The sequence below is a fragment of the Podarcis tiliguerta genome, assembly GCF_965153285.1.
Source record: "Podarcis tiliguerta genome assembly, chromosome: 14".
NCBI classification, from domain to species: Eukaryota; Metazoa; Chordata; class Lepidosauria; order Squamata; family Lacertidae; genus Podarcis; species Podarcis tiliguerta.
The window spans coordinates 47,321,050-47,344,959 of NC_139547.1; the positions used below are offsets into that span (position 1 = coordinate 47,321,050).

Below are 23,910 nucleotides of genomic sequence, written 5' to 3' on the forward strand. Positions count from 1 at the left end.
TTTGGAGTGACGTTCTCGCTTTGTAAGATGCAAGCAGAAGAAAAACACCTGGCTCACATTTCTTCCCACCCCCCACCCCCCGATTCCAAGCTCTTCTTGAGGCCAATGACACTCACAAAGCCCCTTTGGGCTAGCCACACTCAGCAGCAGCAGCAGCAACAACAATGAAAATACCGAGGGGTGTTTTCCCCCTCCTTCCTCACAAACAATACCAGAATGTGGGACCTATATGAGGACACTAGTAAGGCTTAGGACAGGCAAAAGGAGTAGGAGGAACTTGTGGGATTCATTGCCCCAGGATCCAGAGCCAGCATGTTCTGATTTTTGGCTCTGATCCTCCTCTGTTGTTGAATTCTTTAATGGCAAACCTGAGACTAAGGAAGAGGAAGCTAACAGCCAGGACTGGCAGCAATAAACCCGCTAGCACCTTTGCAAAGCTAAGCAGGGTCTGGTATGGTTTCAAACTGGATGGGGGGCCGTGTGTTGAGATTCCTGAATTGCAAGGGGTTGGACTAGATGACCCTCAGGGTCGCTTCCAATTACCCTAATAGACCAGCTTCTGCTGCCAGTTTCTAATGTTGTACACCCTGAGATCTTTTAATAAAATGTGGTAGATAAATGGAAATACTAACAACAACAACAACAACAACAACAACAACAACAACAAACAAACAACTTATATCCCGCCCATCTGAATGGGTTGCCCCAGCCACTCTGGGTGGCTCCCAACAAAGCAAATCATCAAATTGCACAAGTCACAGTCTTTCATCACTTTTCCACCACAGTTAGGAGAGAAGTGATTTTGACATGTGCATCAAGGAGGGTTTCCCCCTTTTTTACACTGAAGTTCCCTGGATGTAGAGCCTGGACCAAGCGCCGATAGAGGCCCTATAGCCATTAGCCTCACCGTAAGGGATAGTGGAGGTGGCCGGCTGCAGGGTCTTGGGCGAGCCGCCCATCACCGGCCACACGGCGTAGCCTCCATCGCTGTGAGAACTCACAACCGTCTGGCCGCTGCGCTCCCATCCGAGGCTCTCCAGCTGCTGCAAAAGACGGAAACCCAAAACGTGAGGCCTGACGCATTTGGGACACACACAGAAAGAGAGAGAGAAAAGGGAAGGGCAAATAGGCCTCTGGACAACAGAACGGCCAGTGCGGTGGGGGATAGAATGTGTTGGGGGAGCGGGTCAACGGCATTTTATTATTCGTATATTTTATTTATTTGATCTGCATGCCACCCTGAGATCTTCGGATGAAGAACAGCGTAAAAATACAAAACAAAAATGCAAAATACGCAACAAGTACAAGAACAAAACAGTTACCCCTCCCCCACTTGAAAGGACATAGAATGTTAATTAGCCAGGGACCTGGGAGACCCGGGTTCAAATCTCCCACTCGGCCATGAAGTTCACTGGGCATGGCCTTGGGGGCCAGCCACTGCCTCTAGCCTACCTCACAGGGTTGTGGTGGGGATTAAATGAGATTGGGGAGAAGCACGGATGCCACCATGAGCTCCTTAGAGAGAGAAAGATGGGATATTTTATAAATTCCAAAAAGAGTTACCTGGTTTCCCAGAAAGAGGTGCTCAGCTTCCCTCGTGTTTCCATCCCAAAGAACCATCAAGCCTCTGCTGTAGCCAATCAGGATCTTGGCAGGATCTTTGGGGTGTTCCTGCAGAGATTCCACCGGACCAAGCGCCTTCCCACATCGGTAGTCTTCAGGGACGCTGCAGGATGAAAAGGCAGGGACAGAGAACAACAGATCATGCTGGGCATGTTTAGCCTGGAGAAGAGGAGGTTAAGGGGTGATATGATAGCCATGTTCAAATATATAAAAGGATGTCACATAGAGGAGGGAGAAAGGTTGTTTTCTGCTGCTCCAGAGAAGTGGACACGGAGCAATGGATCCAAACTACAAGAAAGAAGATTCCACCTAAACATTAGGAAGAACTTCCTGACAGTAAGATTTGTTCGACAGTGGAATTTGCTGCCAAGGAGTGTGGTGGAGTCTCCTTCTTTGGAGGTCTTTAAGCAGAGGCTTGACAACCATATGTCAGGAGTGCTCTGATGGTGTTTCCCGCTTGGCAGGGGGTTGGACTCAATGGCCCTTGTGGTCTCTTCCAACTCTATGATTCTATGATTCTAAGATCAATAGAATTTCAGGCATGGGAGGGACCCTGTGAGTCATCGAGCCCTTCTTTTCAAATATTTTTATTGCTTTTTAAAAATACAACAACCACACCATATGAACATGGTACATTACACTGATGTGTGGTAAGAAGTCTCATCCTTCGACTTAGGCCGCATCCGTACCATACATTTGAAGCACTATGATGCCACTTCAAGCAGTCAAAGCTCCCCCCAAGGAATTCTGGGAGCTGTAGTTTGTTAAAGGTGCTAAGAGTTGTTAGGAAAGACCCCTATTTCTTTTCCACTCTGAGAACTGCACTCCCCACCCTTTCGGATGCATCGCCGGGGCGAGCTCACCTTTGCAGGACTTCGTCTTGGTACAGAGTCCTGTCCTCCTGCAGCGTCAAGCCGGGAAGTTCCAGGAAGTAGATGCCACCCCCTTCCGTGCCGAGGTAGGCCACGTCACAGCTTGACCGCAGCAAGATGACCGTCACCCGGGTGATGCTGGGAGGGGAGCTGTCCGGAAGAAGAGAGCGATCAGGAGCCATCCTTGCTCAATCGCCAGGCCAATGGTTTTCCAAGGTGTTCTGGGACACCTTCTCGCCGTGGGCATTTGCCAAGGAAGCGAGGTCCAAAATTACCTCCAGGAATGCCTTGCGCCGTCACACCCCTGCCCTGCCATTTCAATCCTAGGGAGAGGTGCTCTCAGTAAGGCTGCTTGCCCCCGAGATTTGTCTTGCGCCCACAAAGACCAGGGCCTTAAGGGTGGTGGCACCCTTAGGGAATGTGTTCCCAGAAAGAACAGGCAGGCACTTACAGTGCTGACATTTAGGCACCTGCAGAAGACTCATCTGCTTACCCAGTCTTTCCCTAAGGAGGGATCCAGCTACCCTGAGACCCTTCTACTGATTTGTGTTGCAGCTTATATAGGTATCTCCCCACTCACGTGCATTTGTCTCCTGTGCGGTGCCAGGAAATAATTAAATAAATCTATTTAAACGGCACAGAGGCATGAAAAGAGCCGACCTTTACGCCAACCTTTGAAGCCTGTGGAGAGTTGGGAGTTTGAGAAAAAGATGTTTGGTGAGAGCGACTGCGGTGGACTTTGGGAGATTTTTATTGATTTTTGGTAGAGTTTGGCTTTTTAGATGGTGTCGTCCACTACAGTCATACCTTGGAAGTTGACTTCCATTCAACATCCAAAACGTTCAGAAACCAAAGCGCGGCTTCTGATTGGCTGCAGGAGCTTCCTGCAGCCAATCAGAAGCCGCTTCGGACGCTCGGCTTCCAAAAATAGCTCGCAAACCAGAACAGTCACTTCCAGGTTTGCGGTGTTCAGGAGCCAAAACGTTCGAGAACTAAGCTGATCGAAAACCAAGGTACAACTGTATAGGCAATTTCACGTTTACGCGTAGTGCCCGGGAAGGTAGCCCTGGCATACTAGTACAGGCGTACAGGAGACCCCTGTACTAGTTTTGCAAATGCAACTTTATTGTTGATGTTTGCAGCATAGGTATTTTTGCAAATAAAAACAAAAAGTACCCGCTCCCCTCGCATGGGGCACTGCACCTGGGTCCTTGGGGTCTTTCCACTGCAACGGTCAAAGCCAGGAATATGCAAACTATGTTTCGGGACTACAATTCCCATCATCCCTGACCACTGGTCCTGTAAGCTAGGGATGATGGGAGTTGTAGTCCCAAAACATCTGGAGGGCCGAGTTTACCTATGCCTGGTCAAAGCCAAGGACCCCCCTGTGCCCTGCAATCTCCTGAGATTCTGACGGCTTGGGAAACTAGTTTCGCATTTCTGATGGCTGAAACACGGCTGGAAAACCACCGTCCTTGACTGCACACACCCACAAATGGAAAACCAATAGGAATAGTCAACACCCCCAAAAGAGCCAACGCATTTCAAGGAGAAAGTCTGCACACCAGTAGCAAATGCTGTCCACCCACCGCCACCAGACAGTTGTTTAAAGAAGACTGACAGGCCGCACACCCAAGCAGAGGAGTCCGAGAGAAAGCTGCTCTTTTTCCCTCTCCCGTGATGCTCTTTTAAAGCCATGCCACCAGCTCAGAGCCTCGGACCCGAAAAGCAGAGACCACAGAGCAGCGGACACCTGCTTGCGAGAGATGCAAGCTTACAGATACTGGGAGACAAAACCAGGAGAGGGAAGCCGGCGCCAGCGAAGGGTGCAAAGTCACCGCACTTGGTAAGCGGCTAGTCCTTTTTGCGGCTCCCTCGCACATGCAGAGTGAGAGCAGAAGCTGGAATGTGCTTGACAAACCCTTGCTTGTTCCCAGAGCATTGGGTTTTGGACACAGGAACAGAGGAAGAGGCCTTATACTGCCTGCACTAGCTGGCAGCAACTCTCCAAGGTATAAGGGGAGGCTGGGGATTGAACATGGGGTTCAACAAGGCAGACATTCTACCACCATAGGTCTACTTGATGGCAGTTCTGTCTGAAATTTAAGGTAAGGGTAAAGGGACCCCTGACCATTAGGTCCAGTCGTGACCAACTCTGGGGTTGTGGCGCTCATCTCGCTTTATTGGCCGAGGGAGCCGGCGTACAGCTTCTGGGTCATGTGGCTAGCATGACTAAGCCGCTTCTGGCGAACCAGAGCAGCGCACGGAAACGCCGTTTACCTTCCCGCTGGAGCGGTACCTATTTATCTACTTGCACTTTGACGTGCTTTCGAACTGCTAGGTTGGCAGGAGCAGGGACTGTGCAACGGGAGCTCACCCCGTCATGGGGATTCGAACCGCCGACCTTCTGATCGGCAAGTCCTAGGCTCAGTGGCTTAGACCATAGCGTCTGAAATTTACCTCTGCGCAAAAGCTCAACTGTCTTGCTTCCATCTCGGTAGTGGCGCCCTCCATGTGGAACACCCTCCCTTCAGATGTCAAGGAGATAAAGAGCTATGCCACTTTTAGAAGACATCTGAAGGCAGAAGTGTTTCTGGAAGTTTTTAATGTTTGATGTTTCACTATGTTTTAATACGTATGGTAAGCCGCCCAGAGTGGCAGGGTAGAATTTTACTACTACTACTACTACTACTACTACTATTATTTTGATTTCCCTGTTCTCATCTCTGCCCTCTTTTTGCCATGGCAGGAGCAGGTCTTGCACAAATAATAATTAAGAATAATAATTATAATAATTAATTTATAACCCGCCCATCTGGGCGGCTCCCAACAGAATATTAAAAACACGATAAAGCATCAACAGAGTTGCCTTCAGATGTCTTCTAAAAGTCAGGTACAGTGGACCCTCCAGATACAAAATTAATTTGTTCCGGGAATCTGTTAGCACCCTGAAAATTATGTAAATAGAGGCGCACTTCTGCGCACACGTGTGGCACGATTGAGCACTTCTGCGCATGCATGTGCGGCGAAACCCGAAAGTATACACTTCCGGGTTGGCTGTGGCCGTATCCTGAAGATTCCGTATTCAGAAGGATACGTAAGTAGAGGTACGACTGTAGTTGTTTATTTCCTTGGCATCTGATGGGAGGGTGTTCCACAGGGCGGGTGCCACCACCGAGAAGGCCCTCTGCCTGGTTCCCTGTAACCTCGCCTCTCACAGCAAGGGAACCACCAGAAGGCCCTATGAGCTGGACCTCAGTGTCCAGGCTGAACGATGCGGGTGGAGACGCTACTTTGGGTATACTGGGCCGAGGCGGTTCTGCCACCATCCAAGGCAAAGGACACAATGATGCCTCATCTGTATGCCATGCACAGAGTCCAATTGGACTGGAAGATGACTCTCACTTGGCCGCTGTTGATGGGACAGCCGTCCCCACTGCACCCACAGACAGTTTGGAGGCTGGGGGGTGGCCATGTAGCATATACTCTCAACTAGGGCTGGGCTACATATCGTCCAAAACCATTTAAAATCCATATCGTGATAACGGTTTCATAATTTTTGACCTGGCAATACATCATGAATCATAATGTGATTGTGTGTGCTATGCAAAAATCACAATGCGGGGAAAACCGTGAAGCCAGTCAAAATTGATGCATAGCTACATCCTTATTTATCAGTACAGCAGTACCTCAGAAGTTGAATGGAATCTGTTCTGGAAGTCCATTCGACTTCCAAAATGTTCGGAAACCGTCGGACGTTCGGCTTCCAAAAATAGTTCACAAACTGGAACACTCACTTCCAGGTTTGCAGCGTTTGGAAGCCAAAACGTTTGAGAACTAAACTGTTCGGAAACCAAGGTACGAATGTATATTGCGATGTTTAGCTAGTGATATATCGCAATGTTGAAAAACAGGTATCGTGTAGACCTACTCTCAACAGAGGCGAACGATCTTGGGGAGCTTAGGAGCTGCTTCGCTTTGTCTAACAGCAGAGCTGGCACTGGGAGACAGCTTACGAAGGCAGGTGGTGGCTAAGAAGGAAAGGAGGGATCCTCTAGATGCTGAGTAATCTATGAGATCGCTAAAGCGGTCCCTGCATCTTCTCAGGGGATCATCTCCCAAGAACCCACAGCGCCCCAAAAAGGAGGAAAAAGGAGGCAAGCAAGCTATGAGTACTTAGCGGTGTCGAACCCTGGACGTCCGGGGAGGACATAGCTATGGGTCTCCTCCAAGTGAGAGTAGCCATCTTTCTGGTAAATCTCCCACAGGTGGAGGGTGTTGTCGTCAAGGAGAGACAGCAGCCGGCCCTGGAAAAGAAAGGGAAACCATCTAAGTGTGTAGTTAAGAACAGAAGACGAGCTGGCTAGCTCAGGCCAATGGCCCATTTATACGCCAGCACCCTCTTTTCACAGCAGCCAACCAGATGTCTGTGGCAAGTCTACAAGCAGGATCCGAGCAGAAGGGCAAGTTCCTGCAACTGGTGTTAGGAGGCACCGCTGACTCTGACCGTGTTGGCAGAGCACAGCCATTCTGGCTAGTAGCTGCTGACAGCCATTAGACACGGATTTGTCTAAACCTCTTAAGTTGGGCACCACAAATTCTCTTCTGGGCTTTTTGCTGCCTTTCCCCTCTTTAACGGCACTCCAATTAAGTTCCTAGCATTTGTAGAACCTCCAATTAAGTTCCTAGCATTTGTAGAGCCTGAGATACAAGACAGGCACTATTATTCTCGATTGTCTTTGAGAAACTGACCCAGTGGCGTAGCGTGGGTTGTCAGCACCCGGGGCAAGGCAAGTAATTTGCGCCCCCTAACCCGTGGATTTGTGCCCCCTAATCCTAACCCCCAGATGTTGCGCCCGGTGCAGCCGGCCCCCCCTGCACCCCCCACGCTACACCACTGAACTGACCTGCTCTGCCGTTCCAGTGTTTGACTTTGCACCCCCACACACACACCCCAGAAAAGTTCCCAATGGGGTCAAAAACAATACAATGCAGGTGACTGCCTAATACTGACAGGCAGGGAGTATCAACCTGCAGGCAGCGTCAAGGTGGGACCAAAAGTTGCCATTCTTTTACCTGTCCAGGTAGAAAGTGCATCTGGGTGACCGTCGCCGTTTCCCTATGTAGGCCTGTGAACTCCACGCCAGGAGCTCCGTATCTGAGGCAAGCACAGAGTCAAGGAAGAGAGAGACACACGGGAAGAGCTGCAATCCAAGCTTCTACCAGGCCCCTTCCTCCCCAACTGCGCATTACCTGTTTCAGAGAGAGTCCTGCTGGAACAGCTCAAAGAGCAGCTTGCTTCAGGCAGAGGGCAATCGGATGCCCCCATGGGAAGTCCAAGTTGAGAAGGCTACAGGCTTCTCCCAACTGCTGCAGGTATTGGTTATTTGGAGATAGAGTGCTCCTGAACAAGGAGGCTACATTTACCCGTTGGAAGTAGTAGACACTGACAATCGCTTGTGGCGGCAAACACTCTTTATTAAACGTCGATACTGCTCTTCTTCCTGATAGAACCCAGGGCAGCAAACAGCAAAACAGTTGCACCTCCCTCAGAGATTTGGCATGGTGGCACCCCAGGACAGGGCCTTCTCTGTGGCAGCCCCTAAGATGTGGAATTCCTTCCCCAAAGAGATGCGCTGGGCACCTTCACTATCCAGATTCTGACAAATGCTGAATACATACCTTGTCGCCCTGGCTTTTGATTTTAGGACCCAGCTCCATTCTGTGATTGTAACTTGGTTTAGACCATGGGTAGGCAAATTAAAAGGGACGCGGGTGGCGCTGTGGGTTAAACCATAGAAGGTTGGCAGTTCAAATCCCCGCAACGGGGTGAGCTCCCGTTGCTCGGTCCCAGCTCCTGCCAACCTAGCAGTTTGAAAGCACGCCAAAGTGCAAGTAGATAAATAGGTACCACTCCGGCGGGAAGGTAAACGGCGTTTCCGTGCGCTGCTCTGGTTCGCCAGAAGCGACTTAGTCATGCTGGCCACATGACCTGGAAGCTGTACGCCGGCTCCCTCGGCCAACAAAGCAAGATGAGCGCCGCAACCCCAGAGTCAGTCACGACTGGACCTAATTGTCAGGGGTCCTTTACCTTTACTTAGGCAAACTAAGGCCCGGGGGCCAGATCTGACCCAATCGCCTTCTAAATCTGGCCCGTGGACGGTCTGGGAATCAGCGTGTTTTTACATTAGTAGAATGTGTCCTTTTATTTTAAATGCATCTGTGGGTTATTTGTGGGGCATAGGCATTTATTCTTTTTCCCCCCTTTTCAAAATATAGTCTCCCCCCCCCCCAAGGTCTGAGGGACAGTGGACCAGCCTCCTGCTGAAAAAAGTTTGCTGACCCCTGGTTTAGACTGTTTTTAATATTGTGTTCTAATGGTGTCACCCGTATTGCAACTTCAGGGTGAAGGTCAGTTAATTAATAGTACCAGTAATTATAATAATTATGATTTTTATTACTATTATTATTACAGAAGTAGAAGCAAAGCCCAGCTTCCCAGGAAAGGTGAGCTCTTGCTTTAAAAACGAGGACACGCAAAGCAAGTTCCTTGAAATTGGAAGGTTTATTTGGGGGTGAGCAAGGTCTGCTCATCTCAGAAGCTGAAGGTGGTCAGACTGAGAAGAAGATGCAGATCCCTGAATTTCCCCAAGCAAGCAAAACAAAAAACATTATGCAAAGCAGTTCAAACATCGCAAAGGCATGAAAGGAAAGGAACCAGAAGAGCGTTAGCACAATTAGCACCGTTTCTACGGGAGCTGCATTTTCTTGGGGAATAATTTGGATCTTTGAACCAAGTTTTCTGCTTCAGAGTTGCTAGCCGTTGCTGCTTTCAACGTGGCGTAGACGTGGGCCCTGCACTCTGTCCCACATTGCAGGACTCCTTTCACTCGCAGGCACGAAATTGTTGCTTTTGTTTTCCATGTTGATAGTGACCTAGTTTTCAAAGAGCCGGGCCAGCTCTCTGCTCCGCAAGCGACGGCGGCGGCACACATTTCAGAGCAGCGAACCGTGCACAGAAGGGAGAATTCAACGGTTCTCTCTCTGGCCTGGATTTTGAAGGACGTGTTTTGGACGGGGACTCAACCTGCCCTCTAGCTTTTGGGCACGTCCAGAAGGTCAAGGCAGTTTGTTCCGCTGAGTCCACGAACCAGGCGAGAACGGATCACAAATCACCCATAACAGGTGGATTCAAAGAGCGCAAGATGAGAACGGGGGATCATACAGAGACGAAAGAAGCCTCCTCTGAATGGGGGTGGGTTTCCCCCCACAAAATAATTCTGGAGGAGCTAGCCAGATGGGGACCTCTGTCGCTACCCTGGCATCCAGAGATCTCCACGTGGTCGCAACTGGACCCGATCTAGTCGCAAAATGCACCTGGCACCCGGCTAATTTCTAACCATGCCACACACCCATCAGCAGCTGACTTGGAGGGAGGCAAACACCAAAGCAGGGGATCATTCAGAGATACGACAGGCTCCCTTCTCGGCGGATGGGTGCACTGAGCTCACGGAAGCCCTTAAAAAGGCCTGCATGCAGCATCAAATAACTGCCCTACCAGCGCAAAGATTTCCACTTGCAGAAAATGACTCCCCCCCCCCCGCTCTCCTCCCCTGTGCACCTCTTAAATTTGTTTTAGGGGTCCCCAAACCCACAGGAAAGATTTGAGTATGGGCAAGTCGCACTGAACAGGAATTTCCATGCTGGTGGGATGAGGGGGCTGGATATCACCCTTACTGTGTTTTTCATAGGGAGCATGGATGCAACCCTGGCATACAATTTGTAAGTTTTTGAGCCAAGAACAACTTCCCTCTGACACTTTTAAAGGTAAAGGTAAAGGTACCCCTGCCCGTACGGGCCAGTCGTGTCCGACTCTGGGGTTGCGCGCCCATCTCGCTTAAGAGGCCGGGGGCCAGCGCTGTCCGAAGACACTTCCGGGTCACGTGGCCAGCGTGACAAGCTGCATCTGGCGAGCCAGCGCAGCACACGGAAACACCGTTTACCTTCCCGCTAGTAAGTGGTCCCTATTTATCTACTTGCACCCGGGGGTGCTTTCGAACTGCTAGGTTGGCACGCGCTGGGACCGAGCAACGGGAGTGCACCCCGCTGCGGGGATTCGAACCGCCGACCTGACGATCGGCAAATCCTAGGCGCTGAGGTTTTACCCACAGCGCCACCCGCGTCCCCCTGACACTTTTACAGTTGCATAAACAGTAAAGTTCTCTGTACAACCCAGATCCTCCACATAATACATATATTATTATATTTTTATTATATTATTATATTATAATCGCACCTTCCCCGTCCACCAAAAGAAGTTTCGTCTCAAGCTGGCCTGGCTACAGGAAAGTTCTGGGTCTCGAAAGGGCCTCAGACAGCAGCAAAAGAGCAGAAAGAGATGTGAGTCACTACATTATTAAAATCCTTGATCTTCCCCATGTCTTCTCCCTGATAGGCAGTCCAGGGCTGCAATTAGGCGTTGCTTCTTTAAGTATGAACAATAGCATTAGCGGCAGCGGGGCTGCAAAAACCCCTGAACTTTCTCACGGGTTCATCTCCCCACCCCCCATGCCTGCCCTAGGGTAGCGTGGATTGCTTAAAATTTTGGCTCCCCCCCCCCCCCAGACCAGGCAAAGGCAAACTCCGGCCCTCCAGATGTTTGGGACTACAATTCCCATCATCCCTGACTACTCGGCCTGTTTGCTATGGATGATGCGAATTGCAGACCCAAACATCTGGAGGGCCGGAGTTTGCCTATGATGCCTACCCCAGACGGTCCTGGTAGGAAGTCTGCCCTATAGCCACATCCCCTGGCCCCAAGGATGAAGGAACCAACTGAGGCTGTTCAGGAGCAAGAGAGGAAAAGGCACTCTGCGTATGCTCAGAGGTGTTCCAGCTGCCACTTCTCGTGTCCAAAGCACAGATCAGTTTGTCCAGTTCAGGTTTATCTGGTGCTTGCAGGGCATCAGGACCAGTTAAGGGTATAACAAGTATCAGTTCAATAAATGAGGCTGGATTTTCAGGTGTTTGGACAATGAGCTTGTAAGCTGAGATACTTTTTTATCTGAAAATACTTTCTTCCTGCCACAGCTTCCCCCAAAGAATTATGGGAACTGTAGTTTGTTAAGAGGCTGAGAGTTGGTAGGAGGAGGAGAGGAATTGGGCTGCAGTCCTCACAGAACTACAATTCCCACAATCCCCTGATCATTAAACCACTCTTGAGGTTGCAGCTCTGGCAGGGGAATGGGGATCTCCGAAAAACTTTCAGCATGCTTAGCAAACTACTGTTCCGAGCATTCTTTGGGGAAAAGACAGGACTGCTTAAAGTGGTATGAAACTGCTTTAAATGCATGGTGTGGATGGGGCCTTATAAAATTATGATATCCAGCTTAAACACAAGAAAAGAGCTTTGAGGAAGAAGAGAAACTCTGGGATAGCTCAGTCAGTAGAAAACGAGACTCTTAATCTCAGGGTCGTGGGTTTGAGTCCCATGTTGGGCAAGAGATTCCTACATTGCAAGGGGGCTGGACTAGATGACCTTTGTGGTTCCTTCCAACTTTATGGTTCTACGAGGAGCATCATACATGTGGGTCAGCAGGCCAAAACAAACCTCTACATGCCCCCTATCAGCGCAATAAAGGTAAAGGGACCCCTGACCATTAGGTCCAGTCATGGCCGACTCTGGGGTTGCGGCACTCATCTCGCTCTATAGGCCGAGGGAGCCGGCGTACAGCTTCCGGGTCATGTGGCCAGCATGACTAAGCCGCTTCTGGCGAACCAGAGAAGCACACGAAAACGCTGTTTACCTTCCTACTGGAGTGGTACCTATTTATCTACTTGCACTTGGACGTGCTTTCGAATTGCTAGGTTGGCAGGAGCTGGGACCGAGCAACGGGAGCTCACCCCGTCATGGGGATTCGAACCGCCGACCTTCTGATCTAGGCTCTGTGGTTTAACCCACAGCGCCACCCGCGTCCCAACCAGCGCGATAAATGCCCCATAATTAATCTATCATCGTTATGATGGCACTCTTACAGTCGATTCCATGCACGCTCGATACAACAGAGTTTTTCCTGCAAAAGATCAGCTACCAAAGGACACAATAACTGCAGAGGGCACAATCCCTAGCAAACCAGCACCCTGAAAAGGCAGTGTTGCCATCAGGTCAACCGGGTCCAAAAGGAAAGTCTGTGATCTCATGCAGATGCTATGGGGAGCATTATCCCTCTCCTTATAAAGGCTCAGACCAAGAGACGTCTGGCGTTTCCTGCTCACCCCCAGCACACACGCAGTGCCCATCCTAAACGCTAAGGCCGCCGCCGAAAGGCGGATTAGCTTCGTTTTATTGGGCGAAATGCTTTTTGAGATTTACAGCCGCAATAAAACAAAAACAAAAAAGCCACCCCAGAATTGGCTCAGTGCAGATGCTGGGCTTTGTCGCCTCCTGCTCCAAACGGTTGTTAAGGAGCAGGATTTGTGCGTGCATCACACAGGGTGGGTGGGAGTAAGCACAAAGGCACCCGGTAAACTACAGCTCCCAGAATCCTTTGGGGGAAGCCGTGACTGTTTGAAGCAGTTAGCTCTGTTGGTTAGAGTGGGGTGCTCTAATGATGCCAAGGTTGCAAATTTGATTCCCCGTACGGGACAGTTGCATATTCCTGCATCGCAGGGGGTTGGACTAGATGAAATTTGGCAACCTTTGCAGCTCTACAATTCCATGATTCTAAGAGTGCTTCACATGGTGCTTTTACATGGTGTAAATGTGGAAGATCTGGTGCAGAAATAAAGCCAAATAAAGAGTAAGGCAGCAACTCCAAGGCGCGACTAGGTCAGCACAGGATAATTCCTTTTTCGTTGCCTGGAATTAAAGAGGGGATGGTCTTCTAGATAAAGACTCCTAATTCTCCCCAGAGTGTCTGCCATTCACTGGGTTAAAACAGATGGACAGAGATTCCTCGCTGGTGGGAGACAGACTGGAGATGTTTTTCAACATCTCTCTGGCAACGGCTCGAAAGCCACAGGGACCCACCGGCCATAAAGCTGCTAATATTTAGCAAAGAGCTGCCAAGTGACGAGAAACAGTCTTTAAAAGCTCTCCAAGGGGCTCTGATGTGTCACTCTTGGGCGGCAGGAGGGAGGGAGAAAGCTGCAATTTCCCCAGCCTGATGCCCCATCTGGATCCAAACATTTCAAGCCCACCAGCAGGTCAGCCAAACTGTGCACATCCGCTGGCTTTAGGGAAGGAAAGAAAACAAACAGCTGACAGCTGGAAGAGGCCTCCGCATACAGACTGCATTTGCGCATAATGCCATACCGTGATTCGTGCCAACCATGGTTTGGGCTCAGCCAACAAGGTGATCAAACAATGGCTTGTTTCTTCAAAGCTTTATTTGTCTTTCGTCTCTTTAGGTTGGTGAGCATCCGGCCCAGGATGGCCAAACAAACCACGGTTAAGCGAGGCTGTTGGTTACAGAGATAATGGCAAACCATGGTTCACAAGACGAAAACAAACCATAGATAACCAACCATTACTTAGCACAGGCTTCCCCAATTGGGTACCTTACAGATGTTTTAGAACTGCAAAAGGAGCCGCCCAACTTGCATTCTTTAACTGACGAGCCATGTATCCCAAAGATCTCCCCTTTAGTTTCTCCTTCGGATTCTTTGTATGTTGCCATTTTATTATATTTTAAAAATGTCTATACAGTGGTACCTCGGGTTATGAACTTAATTCGTTCTGGAGGTCTGTTCTTAACCTGAAACTGTTCTTAACCTGAGGTGCTACTTTAGCTAATGGGGCCTCCTGCTGCCACCGCGACAACACTGTGCGATTTCTGTTCTCATCCTGAAGCAAAGTTCTTAACCCGAAGTACTATTTCTGGGTTAGCGGAGTCCGTAACCTGAAGCGTATGTAACCTGAGGTACCACTGTATACCGCTATTTCGTTCTTTTAAAATCACAACAAAAATATGTATAATATTGCAGTAAAAAGCATATTTAAAAAGTTAAACACAGACATCAATTAACCATTGCGGAACGATGTATTGCTATTGGCTTGCACAGGCTGAGCAGAAAAGTTTTCAGCAGGCGTTTAAAAGTTGAAACAGAAGATTTCTGTTGAATTTCCATTGGCAGAGAGTTCCACAAGACTGAGTTGACGACATTAAAGGCTCGGCTTCTTGTTGCTGCCAAATGAGCCTCACCAACTCGGGGGAGGAATGACGCACTGGCAAGCTGGCTCAGTGATTGAGATGGGATAGAACTATTGGAATTGTAGAGTTGGAAGGGACCCGTGAGTCATCTAGTCCAACCACTTCCAATGCAGGAATCTCAACAAACAGTCCCCCACCCAATTTGAAACCATACTGGATATAAGTGTTCAGGCAGTCCCTGAGCTACCCTGGACCTAAGTTGTTCAGGGCTTGGTCAATTAATACAAGGACCTTGAACTTGGCTCACATGTAGGTGCCATCAGCCTATGGCAATTTACCAAACAATGCAAGTGTTTTTAATATCATGTTTTTAATATTCGGTTGGGAGCCGCCCAGAGCTGCTGGGGAAACCCAGCCAGATGGGTGGGGTATAAATTTATTTATTTTTTATTATTATTATTATTATTATTATTATTATTATTATTATTATCATCATCATCATCATCATCATCCATGGGTGCGTGTTTGTGGAGACCCACTGAAATCCATGCATCTAAGTAACTTCATTGGTTTCAACTGATCTACTCCAGAACAGACTGCCCATAGAGAAGGATCTCTGCCCTGAAGAGTTTACAATTTAAGCTCTGGCAGTGGGGAAACATAGGAGAATAAGTGCTAAAGGGTCGTTTTAATCCACATGTTATAATCTAGAGGCCTCTTTATTGAAGCCTCTTGCTAGGAAGGGTTGATTGCCTGCCCCTTTCTTGAATGTCCCTCATTCCTGGGCACAGATTTCTATTTTCCAGGGTCTTCCGACACCTGCATGGATTTTTTACCGCTCCGTTTATTCTTCCGCTTGCGGGTTCCTCCATGCCCTTTATTGTATTTTGACTCTCCGGTTTGCAATCCAATCTGACTTGATTGCTTTATTGAAGGGGCAGTATGCAAACGGAACGAAAATAAAACACTTAGAAGAAAGGTTGGATAAATTCCTCCCACACACAAAGCGCAAAAATGAAACCTTCCATATGTACGCGGGGGCGAATAAGGAGAGGGAAGGGGAGGGTCGGTTCTGGTTTCCGACTTGAAACCAAACCAGTTCAAGGAGTAAGTGGTTCAGCAACCAGGCGTTAACTAAGCGGTGCTTTCACAGGAGGACGCCCCCCCCCCCCCTTTGTGAACTCTTACAAAAAGAGGCAGAGAAAGGAAGACTTGGTGAAAGGGAGTGTGCAGGGTTCTAGGAGAGGCCTCTTGGTGCACCAGGAATAAAAACCGCCTTGCTAAAACGAGAGGGAGAGAGGGAGGGACCCGGAGATTGCTGCAGAGGCAGAATTCTAGCATGCGCTGCAAGCCTCGCTCGCTGTGGTTACAATTTCTGCAAAGGGAAGCCAGAGGATGCCAGGAGCAAAGAGGGTTTCGGATGCACCCCAAGCTGGCCGTGGGCCTAAACTTGCAGGCGCGGATCCTGCTCAAAGACTTCTGCAGCGGCAATTCAGGAGCTGGCAGGCAGCGGGGAGAGGAGGAGTGAGGAGAACGAGTTGGGTAAGGCCTACAAGCCTCACCAAAAAGAGACTCCCGCTTCCTCTGGCTCCCAGGCCTCACAATCAAAAGTCCCAAGGTTAAAGCATGCTTGGATTTGGCACAGTGGCGTAGCGTGGTGGGGGGGGGCCCGTGGCCTAGGGCACAGAATCCTGAGGGGGCGCAACCTGGCATGCAGGAGGTTCCAGATTCAGGGATGGTTTGGAACGATCCCGCTAGAGAGTAGTTGCCGGTCGCTGTGGTACCTCTGGTTACGTACTTAATTTGTTCCAGAGGTCCGCTCTTAACCTGAAACTGTTCTTAACCTGAAGCACCACTTTAGCTAATGGAGCCTCCCGCTGCTGCTGTGCTGCCGGAGCGCGATTTCTGTTCTCATCCTGAAGCACAGTTCTTAACCTGAAGCACTATTTCTGGGTTAGTGGAGTCTGTAACCTGAAGCGTATGTAACCTGAAGCATATGTAACCAGAGGTACCACTGTATTGAGATAGATTGACGCAGCCCCTAGATCTGAAAAGAGTTCCCTGCTGAATGGTATTTTTTCACCTTTCCCTTCCATTTGGCAGAACAGCACAAAAACTGTAATTTTAAATTACAGCCATAAATTTCCATGCAGTGTTCATATTAAATCGTATGAACAATGGTAGTTAAGAAAGGGTTATGGAAGTACATTCCTTTTATCTCTATTCTTTTGGTTTTTTCCAGATACGTTGCTTTTTTAAAAACAAAACAAAACCCCAAACTATTCTTTCATAAACGAGTTTGGCTTTTATGGTTGAAGATGTTGAAAAAGGTTCTCCACAGTCGACCTGGTAGGTGACTGCTTCTGAAACTGAACTCTTCACAAGTCCTACATCCGGATGCAAAAAAGAGAGACAAAATAGTACTATTTTTTTATTTAAAAAAACTTGCTTTCTTTTTCTCTTCCTTTTTTTTGAGAGAAAGGGCTGGCTAAATTTTCAAACATCTAATGCATGTCGTTTCAGGAATGCACTTTCTATGCTTCCCTAGTCTGTCTCTCCACACACACACACACACACACACAGAAAAGCCACACAAAGAACACAAGACAATGGATGGGATTCACAGCTTTGCCATCTCCATTCATTCCAGCAGGGCAAGGACAAGAGCGCTGGCTTCCAAAGGGAATGAATGGAGGCTGGGAAGCAGCAGCAGCACCTGGGAGGCCAGATGTCCAGAGGGCAATGGCAGAGCCGGGCTTATTCTATGGCAGCGGCAGGGAAGCTCAAAGCCCACATTTCCTGTTGGTGACCTGGGGGGGGGGGCACATGCCGGTGGTGGGTGGGGCCAGAGGCAAAAGTGGGCGGAGCTACAAAAACAAAAAAACCACTTTGTACTTTAACAGGCTACATGCCAGCCAAGCAAAACTGTGCGGTATCTACACACACATACAATTGTTTCTCCATCCTTCACCCGGGCAGGCACAAGGCATCAGTGCAGCTCAAGGGAACATTGTGGCTGGTCCAAAGCATTCACGGAGGGCATGCAGTTGGGATGGTGAGCATGCATGTGGACTGGGAGACTCACAAGGGCCACAAAGAGAGGTTTGGAGGGCCCCGAGTTTCCTAACCCCTGCTGTGGAGCATCAGAACACACATCACGATTCGCAGTATATTCCCAGGTCCAAAATGATGAAACCGATATCACGATACAAAGTTCACTTTCAGACAATATTTCTATATACAGTGGTACCTTGGGTTAAGAGCTTAATTCGTTCTGGAGGTCCGTTCTTAACCTGAAACTGTTCTTGACCTGAAGCACCACTTTAGCTAATGGGGCCTCTTGCTGCTGCCGCGCCGCCGGAGCACAATTATCCTGAAGCAAAGTTCTTAACCCGAGGTACTATTTCTGGGTTAGCGGAGTCTGTAACCCGACGCATATGTAACCTGAAGCGTCTGTAACCCAAGGTACCACTGTATGTATATATATATATCCCCCAGCCCTATTGCAAACCTGCTTCGGGTCTTTGTGCGCCTGCATGTGTGTGCAACCCCATCCAGGGCAGGCAAATGAATCTGTTGGCAGGACTGTTTGAGGGTGTCATCGTCCTCTTGCCAATTTCCCTCTCATCTCCCCTGGGCAGCTGTGACCTTGTTGCGAAATGCAGAAATCTTGCTGTGCAAGCTTTCACGCACTGGTGTCATGCCTCTGCGAGCAGAGTGGTATTGATTGCAGTGGGGGGGGGGGGGCTGCTGGAGCCAGCGCTCCGACATAGCTTGCTCCTGCTCTCCGACCCGACTCCCCTGCGTTTCCAGCTTTTGGGAGACGGCCCTCGAGAGCGAGAGCAGCATCTCCAAAATTAATTCAAGGTTGCTTTCCAGGAAATCGCAACAGGAAGTCCTCTTACACCCCTGGCCAAGGGTTTGTGTGTATGCCATCTCTTGCATTGCAATACTCCCCAAAGTTTCTGAATGGGAGGGATATGTGAGGCTGCTTTACATTTTGGGTTCCCCATATAAGGTAAGGGGGATGCAGGTGGCGCTGTGGGTTAAACCACAGAGCCTAGGACTTGCCGATCAGAAGGTTGACGGTTCGAATCCCCGCGACGGGGTGAGCTCCCGTTGCTTGGTCCCTGCTCCTGCCAACCTAGCAGTTCGAAAGCACGTCAAAGTGCAAGTAGATAAATAGGTACTGCTCCGGCGGGAAGGTAAACGGCGTTTCTGTGCGCTGCTCTGGTTCGCCAGAAGCAGCTTAGTCATGCTGGCCACATGACCTGGAAGCTGTATGGCGGCTCCCTCGGCCAATAAAGTGAGATGAGCGCCGCAACCCCAGTCGGCCACAACTGGACCTAATGGTCAGGAGTCCCTTTACCTTTAATAAGGTAAGGAGAAGACAGAGAGTTGCAAGAGGTGATTCCAAGCCACATCCCCATAGGGGGGAAAAGGGGGGGCTATGATGGCCCTTTGCTATCTATAGGATTGTGGTTCCGCAATGACAGCCTTCCTATGTAAACACAATGTGTATTTTAAGGAAGGGAGGCACAGGGAGCTTGCATTGTGCTCTGGGACAGGAGGTTTCTCTAACTGCACACGACAGCAGGTCTGTAAAAATAGTTGCATATCTGTGTGCTTTTTTCCACTGGAATATAGCCATTTTAAGATCTGTATTTAAATAGACAGGCGCAGGGCCAGCTGCTGCTTGAATCAGACGTCAAACAGAACGAGCACCCTGCACCCAACCACCCACCACCCGAGGAAGGCAGCTAAAATGTAGTGATTTCTGAGCCATGAAGCTTGTTGGAGGACCTTGGATCAGATATGATCGCAGAATTGTAGAGTTGGAAGGGACCCCTGAGGGTCATCTAGTCCAACGCGCTGCAATGCAGGAATCTCAGCTAAAGCATCCATGGCAGACGGCCATCCAACCTCTCCTTAGAAACCTCGAAGGAAGGAGAGTCCACAACAGTCAAGCACATCTGTCCAAAACTGTCAGGCACATCCTCACATCTCAGACGCTGGAAAGAAGCTTTATTTGCAAAGATCAAAGAACGCAGCATACAACTAACTTAATTTATTACTGGGCGTTTGGCCCGTGTTAACATCTATCTCCTGCCTCTCCTCCAAGGAGCTGTGCATGCACCCACAGTGTGTTTTGCTTTATCCTCCTTACGACCCTGCGAGGTAGGTTAGGCTGAAAGATCTAAGAACGTATGCGGAGGAGGGTGGCCAAGAGGATCCAGGGTCTGGAAACCAAGCCTTATGAGGAACGGTCGAAGGAGCCTGGTATGTTTAGTCTGGATAAGAGAAGCCGGAGAGGAGATAGGATAGCCATCTTCAAATATCTCAAGGGCTGTCATGTGGGAGGTGGAACAAGCTCATTTTCTCCTGCTCTGGAGGGTAGGACTCAAACCAATGGCTTCAAGTTACAAGACTCCAACTAAACCTTAGGAAGAACCTTCTGAGGGAAAGAGCTGTTTGACAGTGGAACGGACAACATCAGAAGGTTTTGGGGGGGGTTAAGCAGAGGTTGGCTGGCCATTTGTTATGGAAGCTTTAGCTGAGATTCCTGAATTGCAGGGGGTTGGACTATGAACCTGAAATTCTATGATGCTACGTACGTTTTGGGGGCGAGTTGGGGGAACCCATCGATACACAGGAGCCCAAGCCTGCATCCAGAAGCAGAGCAACTCAAGTACAAAGCTTATCATTGCTGGCAGATCTACGCCTTCACAAATCACAAGTCCCACCACAGCAAAGAAACACACAAAGCCATCCTTCTGATACTTAGCACTTTACCGGCTGATCTTTCCTGCCAATCAACTTCCCCCTCCTTCCCCGTTGCAACCACAGTGGTGCACAATCAAAGGCACAAGTGGTTTTTTATTTCATTTTGTATTTTTCTTCTTTTGCAGCTAACTGAAGTCTGATGATGTACTGAGTTAGCAAAAGCTGCTCTTTAAAAACAACTCTTGTGGTGTTATTGGCTTTTTAATATGAAGAGGAGCCAGAACTCAATGGCAGAATCTAGGCACTGCGCCAAACTGGGAATCCTTGGCTTTCCAGCTAAAGCAGGGTTGCGGACACCCAGTGGCCCTCGAAAACGTTGTTGGGCTCCAACTCCCAGCAGCCCCAGCCCAGCATAGCCAATTGGAAGGGACGATGGCAGGTGTAGTTCAACAACTTCTCAAGGGCCACAGAATTCTCCATCCCTGAGCTAAATGGGAACAAGTCTGAAGAAGAAGAAAAAATGTTCTCAGTTGGAGACATTGGAAATCTGTCACCATCTGTGGTCAGTGTTTAGAAACTCAAGATATATAACCTAGGCACCAAATGGCTCCTTAAGCTTAAAGGTTGCAGTCGCCAAAATGAAACATCTAGTTGCCATTTTGGGGCAAGACAGCTCTAAAGTTTTATTTTTCAAATGATGGACTGACAGTGATTGTTTCTCAGTTAAGCATCTGGCTAGTGCAGATGACAACCTTGAGCTAGGTCAAGAATTTTGAACTTAAAGGAAGAAGAGTCACTTGACCCACATAAAGTGGTGCCCCGCAAGACGAAATTAATTCGTTCTGCAAGTTTTTTCGTCCTACGAGTTTTTTCGTCTTGCGAAGCACCAATGTGTATTGACGGTTTCCCATAGGAATGCCTTGGCGGTTTAAAAAAAAAAGGCGCAAGATGTTTCGTCTTGCGAAGCAAGCCCATAGGGAAATCCGTCTTGCGAAGCAACTCAGAAAACAGAAAACTCTTTCGTCTTGCGAGTTTTTCGTCTTCCGAGGCATTTGTCTTGCGGGGCACCACTGTATATATTGGCCTATTCCTAACTCTTTTTCTTAACAGCTACTGTTGCTGCTCAGGCTGCACACGTTGGTTCCTGAAATTCATCCCAATTTTGCCGATAAAAATACAGCGCAACAGATAGAATCCTACAGGATGGGGTATTAGTGTGTGAAAACAGTCTAGATCCAAGGAGCTCCAGATCGTGGAGATGTCAGGCACCATTCTGGCGCCCAGGCATCCTCACTTGGTCGCAAGTGGTCGGAAGCCAGGGGCAAAATGTGCCTGGCGCCTGACTAATTTCTAACACTGTCCAAGGTCCATGTGCATCATACATTCACAGCAGTGTCATCACCCCTTAAAGCAGCCGTGGATTCCCCCAAAGAATCCCAGAAACTATACTTTTGTCCAGGGTGCTGAGAGTCATTAGAAGACTCTGCACCCCTCGCAGAGCTACAATTCCCAGAGCGGTTTAACAATTGTGTCCCTCTTTCCCAGGGAACTCTGGGAACTGTAGCCCTGCGAGGGCACAAGAAGTCTCTCCCTTAGCAAACTACAGCTCCCAGAGGTCTTTGGGGGAAAGCCAGGTGGTGTGACGGTGCTTTGATTGCATCATGCAGGTGGACCCTGGCACCGCCATGGCTTCTGGGCTTCAACCATGCGTGCAAAAAACCCACTCAGCCCATCATCTTGCAGCAGACCTAGGCAGACAGCGCTGGAGGCAGATGAGGTCCTCACGGTGACCCCAAAATGACAAGTTTGTGAGCTAAGGAACAGCAGCAAGCAACTCAAAGTGACAATACCATGAACTGAGACACAGAGAAATCTACAGGCAGGAGCTCCCACAAAACAGGCCGTGCGAGTGCATTGCACCCCTAGGGCGTGTCATTTTAGGGGGCGAAACTTAATTTTTGCAGGTTTCTTCAGAGAGGGTTCATAATAATAATAATAATAATAATAATAATTTATTTATGCCCCGCCCATCTGGCTGCGTTTCCCCAGCCACTCTGGGCGGCTTCCAACAGAACACTAAAATACAATAACCTATTAAAGTTTAAAAGCTTCTCTAAACAGGGCTGCCTTCAGATGTCTTCTAAAAGTTTGGTAGTTATTTTTCTCTTTGACATCTGGTGGTAGGGCGTTCCACAGGGCAGGTGCCACTACCGAGAAGGCCCTCTTCCTGGTTCCCTGTATCTTGGCTTCTCGTAGCGAGGGAACCACCAGAAGGCCCTCGGCACTGGACCTCAGTGTCCGGGCAGAACGATGGAGGTGGAGACGCTCCTTCAGGTATACTGGTCCGAAAATATGCTTTTGAGCATGAGGAGTTCAGATCTGCTTGCCCGAATGGATGGCAGAGTGGGGCGTAGAAACTACCCTACTATACGAAAGCAAAAAAATTGAAGTACGCTTGCTCCACCCCTTTTGACCATGTGGCCCTCCGAAAGCTTGCCCAGGAGGGAATCCGGCCCTTGGACTGAGCTCAGCTCTCCGGAGGGAAAATGAATATGCGTCACCCTTCTTCCTTTGGCTGTTTCGCCTCCAGCGCAAGCCCCTCTGCCCCTACACCCTGCTCTACACGTCAAGACGCCCCCTCAAATTCTTGCCAAGCCAGGGGCTCCCAGCAACAGCGGCTTCCAAAATCCAGCCAACAGGCATCCACGCCAACCAAAGACCTTTTAGCCATCACCCCCCCACTTCCGGCTCCCTAGACCTCTGGCTATGTGCGGCTGGCAAGGAGGGGGGGCTGCGTCGAAGGAGGGGAGGCGGGCAGCGCTGACCAACTGGCCAGATTCCTGCACTGCAGCCACCAGTAACAGACACAAGACAGGCTCCCCATTCATAAGAAGAGACGCTTCATTGACCCGATACCAGGAAAAGTGGCCCGCTTAATTTTATTTTTGGGGGTGAACTTTTTTTAAAAAAAAAAAAGCCCTGAAGGCAGAGGATTTTTTATTTTTATTTTACAGGAGGTGACAGGGGGCATTTTTATTTGACCCGTCACTGCAGTAAACTGTAGGGTCGGAGTTTGGTTTTATTGTGAAAGAATAGAAGTTGATGCTTCCAGAGATTAAAAGCTAATTTTGATAAATCAACAGGCTCGCAGAGTCCTCCAGGCCTGAATTTCACATTCTACTGAACGCCTGTGTGTCTGATCCAAGAGGCCTGCAAACGTTTTGAGAATGTTAATGGAGTTAACCTCCAGAGAATCCCAAGAATCTCGGCTGTCTTAAATCTTACATATCGACAAAGACCAAGCTTCTAGTCCTCATGAAGGGGGAAAGTGCTAGGGCTGTTGTTCTTCCTGAGAGGCCCTCTTCCAGGAGCTCACCTGACAACCATCCAAAGGAAAAATGATTGGAAAATCAGATTATCCCCATTCTGTTCCCCCACAAGGACATCTGGAATTTTCTCAATTCCCTTCCTTAATGTTCATTTAATTTTTAATTCCCCTTTTCGTTCGCCTTCCTGTATTGCCATGCACAAGGTACACT

General features: G+C 49.1%; 2 protein-coding genes across 7 annotated transcripts in view; one reads left to right on the plus strand and one right to left on the minus strand.

Annotated features, from left to right (window-relative positions):
- LOC310664458 (uncharacterized protein) overlaps positions 1 to 23,910 on the plus strand; it is a 541,032-nt gene that overhangs the window by 352,766 nt on the left and 164,356 nt on the right. The window lies entirely within an intron of this gene.
- The window catches only part of LLGL1 (LLGL scribble cell polarity complex component 1), an 84,368-nt gene that overhangs the window by 27,499 nt on the left and 32,959 nt on the right, over positions 1 to 23,910 (minus strand). For 4 of the 6 annotated variants that reach the window (XM_083413360.1, XM_083413359.1, XM_083413363.1 and 1 more), the window contains exons 3-7: positions 7,572 to 7,653; positions 6,672 to 6,802; positions 2,487 to 2,645; positions 1,564 to 1,726; positions 908 to 1,043 (exon numbers count right to left, since the gene is read on the minus strand). In XM_083413360.1, the coding sequence (XP_083269486.1) occupies positions 908 to 1,043; positions 1,564 to 1,726; positions 2,487 to 2,645; positions 6,672 to 6,802; positions 7,572 to 7,653 (671 nt within the window). The remainder of the gene's footprint in view (positions 1 to 907; positions 1,044 to 1,563; positions 1,727 to 2,486; positions 2,646 to 6,671; positions 6,803 to 7,571; positions 7,654 to 23,910) is intronic. The other 2 variants (XM_083413362.1, XM_083413361.1) reach the window with 1 other exon arrangement.